The sequence below is a fragment of the Sceloporus occidentalis genome, unplaced genomic scaffold, assembly GCF_023333645.1.
Source record: "Sceloporus occidentalis isolate IW3139 unplaced genomic scaffold, rSceOcc1.0.p SCAF_2, whole genome shotgun sequence".
Taxonomy (NCBI): Eukaryota; Metazoa; Chordata; class Lepidosauria; order Squamata; family Phrynosomatidae; genus Sceloporus; species Sceloporus occidentalis.
Window position 1 is genome coordinate 226,672,647 of NW_028316982.1, and position 9,969 is coordinate 226,682,615.

Sequence of the window (9,969 nt, forward strand, 5' to 3'; positions counted from 1 at the left end):
TCTGACTATGCCTGGCTTCTCCTTTCACTGTATAACAAACTCCAGGAGAACATGGTCACTTCCACCTAATGGTCCCACCACTTGCACCCCATTAACAAAGTCATCCTTGTTGGTTAGAATCAGATTTAAAATAGCTGATCCCCTTGTTGCCTCTTCCACCTTTTGGACCATGAAATTGTCTTTGAGGCAAGTGAGGAATTTGCTAGACCCTGAGGATTTTTCTGGGTTTGAATCCCAGCAAATATCAGGATAGTTGAAGTCACCCATCACTACTACATTTTTCCTTTCTGAGTGTGTAGTCATCTGTTCTAAAAAGGTGTCATCCAGTTCCTCAGTCTGATTTGGGGGTCACTCCAATGAGCCACTCCTGCCACAGTAATAAATTACAGCTTACCATGACCACCCAAACAAAGACAGTGCTTACTAGAAAATCAGAAATTATCTAGGAAACAATTAAACATCTTAAACAGATGAATGCAGAAAAATGCAGACCAGATGTTTTAAATTAAGGTCAGGAAGAAGCTGGTTAAGGAGCTGGATACTTTACAACTTTGGGCTGGTCTCTGCATTCTTCTCATGTTCCATCAGCCATGTTATTTTGTCATCTTCCCTTTGATTCAGTTCTATAATGATGTTCATTCCCTCTGCTTTGGTCCACCATGCCTGCCAGTTAACAATTCCCAGTGAATCTGGGTGGATTGGTTCCCTCCAGATGGTCTTGTTTTACTTTGATGTGGACCTATGTTTTCTTAATGTTTAATATTGCTTTCTGAACATTTTCTATCCCATGTGGTTGAAAAGATGACTCTGCAATGTGTATTTTCCCCCTGAAAAAAATGTTTTCTATTCTTTGCCAGGGACTGCAGTAGAATGTAAGGCAGAACAGAAGAATAAAATTAATGATCTGTGAACAATAGCTGTCTGACTTGTGTCCAGTTTCAATGGTAGTGATAATGTTGGCACACTGATGGACACATTCCAACAAGACATGAAGAAGAAAGCTTGAAAGAGTTAAATTTAGAATGGAGCATAAAAGGTATATCGCAACAAACCATAATTTCCACTACCACCTCTGCCCACTTCACAAACATCATTCTTATGTTCCTTGATTTGTTTTAACCTATCAAGTTGTCCCTGAAAGATAAAGAAATGGAAATCTTGAACTTGTATCCTGTTAGTTTCCATTTTAGTCCATGGCAGTTGCACAAGAATAGGAAGCATAATCTGCCCTCTTGTGCATTTCCAATACACACTGGAATAACAATTGAACTAAGTGATGAAGGGATTGTCAGAGGCTGCTCCCAGACTTTGGAACTCCCTTCGTAGGGAGGCTAGGATGACCCTGTCTTTGTTCACCTCCCATCAACAAGTCAGGCTTTTATAAAATGACTGGGATGGAGTTTTAATATGGTGCAATCCTGTTTTTAAGGTTTGCTTGTGATCTTTTAATACATTTTAATGCTTAATATTTAAACACTATAATTTAATCACCTTTTAAATAACTCTTATATTTGTACTTTTATTATTGCCTTTGTACAGTCAGCCCTCCATATTGATAAGAGTTCAGTTCTGAACTCCCCCCCCCCCCCCCCGAAACACAATTAAGCAAATTATACTTTCAAACCACAGTTGGATGAAAAACTGTGTAAAAGGCACATCCATTCAAAATAAGAGCAGCACTCCTCATTAGAAGCTCCTTCCATAAAAGCCAGTCAGCTGAGAAAAAACACTTTGCCTGCCTCTGGACAAACAACAGGAAAGCAGCCAGAATATTCTCCTTGAAAAGGAATTCAGAATCTGGGAGCAGCCACCAAGACCTCCTAATCCCAGAGTAGGAAAGTGTGGCCCACAAGATGCATACAGCCTCTTAATCCCACTTTCCTACCCCCTGGAAGCCCCCCATTCACCCTTGCAATATCGAGGGGTCAAGGTGGGAAATGGAGTGTGTGTGTGTGTGTTTTGCCCCCAACCTGCACCATACCATTCAAAGCTGCATGCAAATGTGATGGTATGCCTTTCCTCACTCTCAGAGCCACCACCCTCAAAGACCTTTGGGGTTTGTAATTCAACCACAATGGAGACATTACTTACAATGCATCTGGATGTGCCAATAAGGGGCTCAATGTGTGAAAACTGGTCCTGATCCCACACAACTGCTAACCCCTGATTTAATCACAATCCTAATTGTTCCCACACAGAATGGGAAACATTTCCCAATTCTTACGAGAGGTAAACTGAAACACATTATTTGCATTTAAGAAAAAAACAAACCCAAACAGTTGCAACAGCAAGACAACCACCCAACAGAATACTATAAATATGTGTCTGTAGTAATACTGAATAAACGCAAGCATATTGTATGCACTGCTAATAATAAGCCCAATGTTACTTACCACTCTTTATAATAACAAGATTGATTTCTGAGCTGCTTGTTCCAGCTGGAAATGTAGCAAAACTGCACTGATACAAGCCAGACAGTTCAAGACTCACATTCCTCATATGCAAAATCCATTGGTCACATTCTGCATAATTTGCTGAAGTGCTGTGGCTGAAGTCTGGCTGACAAAATTGGAAGGCCTTTCTGAAGTTCATGGAATAGTTGTAACCTCTTCCATTGAAAGTTGTACCATAGCGAGGATTATATACACCGATTGTTCTTTGGGAGAGCTCATCAACTTTTGACCACTGAGTTTGTGTGACATGGATTCCTTTTCTTTTCAGGATGCTACATGTTAGAGTCACATCATCACCAGGCAAGGCATAGACTGTTTTCTCATTCTTAATGATGATTTCAGACAGAGCTACAAGCCAACAGAAATGCATATGTTGTCATTTACACATACTCTATTTTCATATATATATTATTTATATTGCAAAACAAACATAGGAATTTGAGATATAGTAGCCCACCCCAACTGTTCTGATTTGGCAAGGACAGTTCTGATTAATCTTCTATAATTGCAGTTTTTCACCTGATTTTAAACTGTCCCATTTTCCTTCCCCCTTTGTCCTCAACTTACTTCAGTTGATGCAAACTGGCTTCAAAGTGCAAAAGTAGTTTGTACTCAGTTAACTCAGTAGGGGTGATGAGATAAGGGGACAGAATCTTACCCTTCCCAGTAGGCTCAGGTGAAAGGAAACTGTTTGAGCCTCTTCTGAATTATGTGTTCATCCTCTCTGATATCTTTAAACATGTAGACCACATTCTAATGTTGCCTGGTTATCCAATTTCACAGTAGCAAGAATCTGCTACTACAACAGGACCCTCACCATTCTCTGCTGCAGCCCTTTGTATGCCTTGAATCATAGAATTGGAAGAGACCTGAAGGGCCATCAAGGGCTAACCAGTGCCATGCAGTGCCAAAGCACAATCAAAGCACAACTGGAAGATGGTAAAATCCTACACTGAAAGGTTACCCAACTTCCTGGAGCAAATGTTGAGGACACACAGAAGCTGGGGGTGGGGAGAAGGGGTGAATAGAAATTTCCTTTTTTCCTTGTTGGTTGGGAGAAATAACTGATGGAAATAGTTCTCATTGGATCCTGGCCAAAGTAAATATTTTGGCTCTATTCAAAGAATGCTTGCTGTGTATATTCCTCACCCAAATCATGTTAGAGCTCATCCAGAAAGTGAAAAAAAAAATCTCTGGAAGTATTGAGACTTTCCAGTTCTTTTTGTTTTTATTTCTCCTGCATGTCATGATTTTGCATCCAAACTCCTTCTTGAAATATATGGAGTTCCCCTCACTCCCGCCCTTGTTTGCCATCCTGACCACATGTCACATATAGATTCAGGCAATATTTCAGAAATGGGCTTTCACCAATTCCAACTGAACCCCTTTTAATTATTTTTCAGGAGCTATAATCAAAGAGTTAAAGTGTTTCATCAATATTAAGCTAATTAAGCATTAGGATAACTTTCTTTAATTGTTAGCATTCCTATGTCCCTCACTTGTTCTCTGTTGAAGTTGGGTCTTGGAAACAATCACTGTTTTTCTGGGTGGTGGCCATCTTAGCTTGTTTCTGTATAACTCAGACAGACAGACAGACAGACAGCCACAGAGTGGCACATTTCATTTTGCAAAATATTGGATTAATTTAAATTGATTTAAACTGAGTGGGAATGGGAAGTCCTTGGTAATTACAGGAATACTATAGAGAAAATCCTGGGCCTTTCAGAGACCTTTTTCTTGTCTGAAGAGACTCAGCTTGACTTCAATGGGAACTATGAAAATAAATGGACTAATCTTATTTTTGGAAGTATTCTATAACAATACAATTTTAATGTTATCTGTGGAAATGTGGAAACAAAGTCTACCATTATTCAGCCAATTTCATTTTAGATTTGTAAATATGACCCTTTCCTAATCCAATAAAGTAAATAAAGTTCATTCCAAAGTCAGGATCTTATAATGTACACAAAGAGAAGTGAATATTTTACTCCAGCTAGACCCTCTCCATCAATGAGTTATTATCCCCCTTCCTTATAATAATGAATTGTGCAAAATAATGAATTGTGGTAGAATATGAGTCAAGAAATGATGACTATCTTTCCATTATTTCACAATCTATTAAAATGCACATAGGCTGCAATTCATAACATAGTAGCTCCACATGCAGAACAACACAAGGCTGAGTCATATACACTCCAACATTTACTGTACAGCTTCAGCTGCCCACTCCATAGCCATTTGGGGGCTCATTGGAAGAGGGCAGGATCATAGAAATAGTGGATTACATCCTCATATCCAGAGGTGAAATGATTACAACAGTACTAAGATCTGCTGGGGTACTTGAGAGTATCATTGTTGATGTAATCATTTTGTAAATACAGAACCACAGCCTGACATTTTTAGGAACCTACCACTTCCCATAAGTCACAAGATGGCAATGCAGTGAATTTCTCAGGTGGTACAATAAGTCTGGGCTTTGGGTACTGTGGAGGGAGGAAGCGACACTAGCCTCTGCAGCCACCAAAGAAGGACCTATGTCGGCATAAGGGAAATATGTGTATGCATATGAACATCACAGAATGCCAACTATATTGTTTTCAACGAGGACTCATTTACATAATAGCTGATTTTTTGGTCATTCTGGATCAGTTTTGGTTGGTAGCATATGTGTCAACAGGGTACTGAATCCATTGTAGAGTTTAGTCTGAACTTCAGAGCAGGGAGGTACCAAAGATTCCAGCACTTTGAATAGCTCCTCTAATGTTTGATTTTAAACCCAGAATGGAATCACTACCTCATTGATATAAAAGCCACCAGTTCACCATGGAATGATTTCTCTGCACTGAAGCTGGTTCAAGAAACCATTTAAAGGAGTTTATCACATGTAATTTTCATGCCAACCTGGGCATGGGATGGGAGCGGGCTGGAATGGGTTAAAACTGATTTTACTGCACGCAAAATTGCTGCTGTGCTGTCACCCGACTATCACCCATCTTCCAGTAGTGCTCTGGCAGCTGATGTTGGTACTACAGAAAGATTCTGTGGCATCAAAATTGGCTTCCAGAGCGGACGGGTGATGGTCAAGCGGCAGTGCAGCAGCAATTTTGTGTGTGGTAAAATCAGTTTTAACCAGTTCCAGCCCAATTCCATCCTGTGCCCAGGTCAGTGTGAACATTTCATGCAATAAACTCCAAAATCCAACCAGTGTGACTGGGTATTTACTGAGATCAGCACAGGTCAGACATTTGCACTCAGTCACAATGGCAGTTATGTAGACCATTTGCACCTGAGTGCAAACATGCATTTTGGGCTGACCTCTTAACGATTTTGGCAGGAACAAATACATTTTATTTGGAACTATTTCACCATGATGAAAGCCCACCCACACTCACCTAAGTATTGTGATACTGTTTTCAAGTCTACAACCTCTTAAAGCAGTTCATAATTTGAAAAAAGAGCATTAATAAAATTTATCACAATAAAATCAGATCCTGGTAAATTTATTTTAAGCTACCTTTCCCATAATTCTCTGTGGTGGCTGGGGAATGTTGCAAACCAAAAAAAAGGAATTGTCCCAAGCCCTAAATAAAACAGAAGAGGACAACAACAGAAAACATGCTTTAAAAAAATCACTTCCTGTTTTTTTTTTTTTTTAATAAAGTCTCTTCTGAGTCTAAACTAGTCCAGAAAGGGCCTAAAAATTGCAAAATTATACCCATACTCTGTATGTGTTTCGCAGGACAAGATTTCAATTTTTGTGGTTAAGGGGTGTCTGGAGCAAAAGATTACTCATTTCTGATCTAGGCCCTAAAATTTATCGACACTAGCTTCAGAAAAGCTGTGTGAGTGAACCTTGAGAGGAAATTTAAAATGAGGAACAAAAATATGTAATTCTCTAGTGAAGAATAGTTTAAATAGCCCAAGGATCTGAAGTGGGAGAGACACTTATTTGAGCATCTTGCATTCAGGAAGCTGCTCCACTTCTGACAGAACCCGGCACAGGAAATTCTTCCTGAGAATTATTCTTAAAAGCATGCATGAAGATCAAAGTGCAACATCAGCAGGGAATTGGGAATAAATATTTTAATACTTAACTATTATTAATAGCCCTTTTATCTCAAAATGTGTTCCAACTCTTAAGTGTCTGCATCTTCCAAGTTGTGATGAGAGGCCTGTCATTAGGCTAAAGTTGTTGGGCATGTCTGCCTTAAGTTTGTCTGTTTGGTCTGTACTTAGGCCTGTTATCCTGTACTGAGACACAGCTGCTGGCTTTATCTGGAAGGATCAAGTCCTTTTGAGTGTTTGACTGTCTCTACGTAGGCTTATTATCCTGTACTGAGGCCCAGTTGCTGGTTTATCTGGAAGGATCTAGTCCTCTCTTGAGATTTACTGCATCAGCACACATGTGGGTAGGGGAGAGTTGACAGTTAGAACTACTCTAGTGTTACAGCCATTCTGCTTACATTGGGTACTTCCCACCAGAGTGTTCTCCTGCCCAAGCTTCATCGAAATGTACTGGGCTGCAGAAGATCACTACAATTCATTATCAAAACTTGACATGTAATATGCTTATTTGTCAGCAGCTTCATTGTGTACACACCAGGGCAAAGTTGACATTTCCAAAGCTGTCAAAAATGGCATGTCTATAGTAGTTCTCTTTAAAACCATAACTCAGGGGCTGTACATACAATCCCGTACAACCCCTTTCCTAGCTGGATTGGTGCTGCAGCAACCGCACACCGCGGCCCTGATTTGCCCTTTCTATGTTGCAAAAATAAGCCACAAATGTGGCTCCTTTTGTGCCATGGAAAGGGCACCATAGCCACCAATGCCAAGGTTTTTCATCACTTCTTTGGTGCAGTGCATGGACACACTGTGGTAAGGGAGCGCTGTGATAACTCCTGCCATGCAGTGGAATGCGTGGCATCACTCCGGCATGGGGGCAGAATTGGGGCATGTAGTGTGTGGTCACTACACCACCCTGCCCTGATGCCACCGTTTATCACCAGTCTGTACAGCCTCTTAGTTTACAAAGTAGCTGACAAAGATGCTCCTTTTTACAAAGTCTTTTGTACACCCACCCACCCCTCCTTTTTCTCCTTTGTCTTACTGGAGGGTTTTTTAAAAGCAGCATCAGCATTGGAAAGATGGGGACAAAACACAAAAATTTTGGTACTGGGTTGCAGCAGCATGTGTACAGCAGACAATGCAATAAAGTCTGAGCTGGGAAAGAGCTTCTAAACTAGGTGATTCTTCTACAGATGTTGTATGCCTGCCTAAAACTGAGAAGGTCAGATGCCTCCAGAATTCCTAGCTGTACATGTGTGAATAGTAAGACAGAGAGTAAAGGGAAAAGCAAATAAGCCTGTGCTACTGGCTGCCTTCAGCGTGTTAGAAAGCAGATCTATGTACATTTGTCCACTAAAATGGAAATCATAAGAAAAGTAAAGGCTGGTAAAAGGGGACAAAAATCATTTCTAGGTATATTTTGGAAGAATCCTTCAAGTAGTCTCCAGAAAGTTAAAAATGTTATTGCTTACTTCGGCAAGACTTAGATGACCTAGTTGTTTCATTTCACATGTGGAAGTTGTTAGTTTTGAATAAAATATTAGCTAAAATGTATCAAATTGCACTTTTGGAGGTGAGTTATAGCAACCTATCACTATTCTTTTCCATGTTATTTCTGCCTCTTGTACCAATTTTTCTGTTAGTTTTATTATTTTGTTCTTAGTTCTTAATAATACATGTTAAGAATTATTAAATTCATAGTTCTTAGAAAACACCTTTAGAAACAAACCTATTTGTTTCATTACTAAGGAACTCAAGAACTGCTGGCTACAAAAGTCAAAAGGCCCACTCTTGTCAATAATTGTATCCAAGTATTAGGGTCACCCTACCATTAGGCAGACTGAGGCAATCAGTTTGGGCAGTAAATGGTTGCTGGTATATGGAAAATTAACATGTTTACATCCTCATCTAGAAAGAATGTCAACATATCGGGAAACTCTGCTGAAAAAATGGTTGATCAAACAAACAGGTTTGATCACCAAATCTCTCCCACCCACCCCCACCCTCCCCCAGATTTTGGGATTTTTTTTAATTTTTTTTTTTACAAAAAGGTTGCACAAAAAACTTCTTTTTTGCACAAAGATGCAAAAATAAATTCAAATATCCACACATATTTTTTTGAGTGGAAATGAGTTTTTTGCTAAAAGGCAGTCCCAAAGTGGGGGGAAAAAACCTTCAAAAAGGCACAAAACCACTTGTACTCTCACCTAGCAAAAAGCAAACTATTGAAATTACTCATTCTTACATGCAAGAATGAAATAAGCAAAAATTTACCCATCTAATGGCTTGAAAAGGGCAGCAGCAGAAGCTTCCTGGAAGAAGCTTTCTCTTTCCTGGAGGGCAAAGCTATACGTTCCAAGATGCATGCCTTGCCCTGAATAAGCTGACTTAAATAAGGCCCCAGCTAAGGTGAAGCATGGTGTCCCATCACATGTACTGAGGTGAAATTCAGCTGCCAGTCCCAGTGGGTTTCAGTTGTTGAATCTGGATTGTGTGGGTCCCCTTTTGTCCTTAACATCTGGCAACAAAATGGTTTGGAGTGGCCCCGTCAGGAATGACTAGCCAGAAATGCCCCAAATATACAGCCCTGTTACTGAAAGCCTTAAGAATCAATCATGACCACATTACTTAGGGCCTAACACTCAGCTCAGACATAAAACAGATTTACCAATACAAAAGCTATATCGTTTTTAGAAGAAAATGAACTTACCACTGATGATGTGGGTTAGAATGAAATAGTATGCCCAAAGCAGCCATCTCGTCTCCATCTTCAGGTGGGGCTGCTAAGAGTTTGGACAAAGCCTGGACAAAGTTTGGACAATCATACATTCAAGGTATTTCTTTTTCCTCAGATGTGTCTAAATGTTCTGTCCTCTGTCATCAGGCATACAAGAAAAGGATTCTTGTTTTTGCACAGTGAGTGATAACTTTTATACCTTCTTTTTCACATCACTGAGAGGAAATATATGTTTACAGGAAACCACTGTCTGTTGAATTTCTTTTTTAAAAAACCATAGACAGTTTGTCTTGGCCACATTGTATGAAGGAAGTACTGTTCACAAGAAATCTTCTTCTAGTGTCAAAGTACTGTAGACACATTTTATCTCAGTTTCCATTTCTAAATAAAACCTTTTACAGCAGTATAGGACAGGTTATAGTAGAACATCAGTTCTCTGAGAAAACATACATTTCATTACCAAAATATGCATGATTGAATGTATGCATGATGGAATATTCCTGCATGGCAGGGGGTTGGAATGGATGGCCCTTGTGGTCTCTTCCAACTCTATGATTCTATGATTCTAGTGTTACAGCAAATACCTGTCCCTTCCCTTTTTTTTAATAATAGAACTTCAAAATCAGATATCTGAATATAATGCCAGTGATGCAATGTAGTGGCTTAGAGTCTGAACAATTGAGAGTCAAATTCAAATCTTGTTTCTTGTGC

At 39.6% G+C, this 9,969-nt stretch overlaps 1 protein-coding gene across 1 annotated transcript in view; it reads right to left on the reverse strand.

Moving 5' to 3' along the window:
* CD96 (CD96 molecule) overlaps positions 1-9,398 on the reverse strand; it is a 44,074-nt gene extending 34,676 nt beyond the window's left edge. Inside the window, exons 1-2 of the mRNA XM_089508155.1 lie at positions 9,232-9,398; positions 2,394-2,801 (exon numbers count right to left, since the gene is read on the reverse strand). Coding sequence (XP_089364281.1) covers positions 2,394-2,801; positions 9,232-9,289 — 466 coding nt within the window. The 5' untranslated portion in view covers positions 9,290-9,398. The remainder of the gene's footprint in view (positions 1-2,393; positions 2,802-9,231) is intronic.
* Between the last annotated feature and the right edge of the window lie 571 nt (positions 9,399-9,969).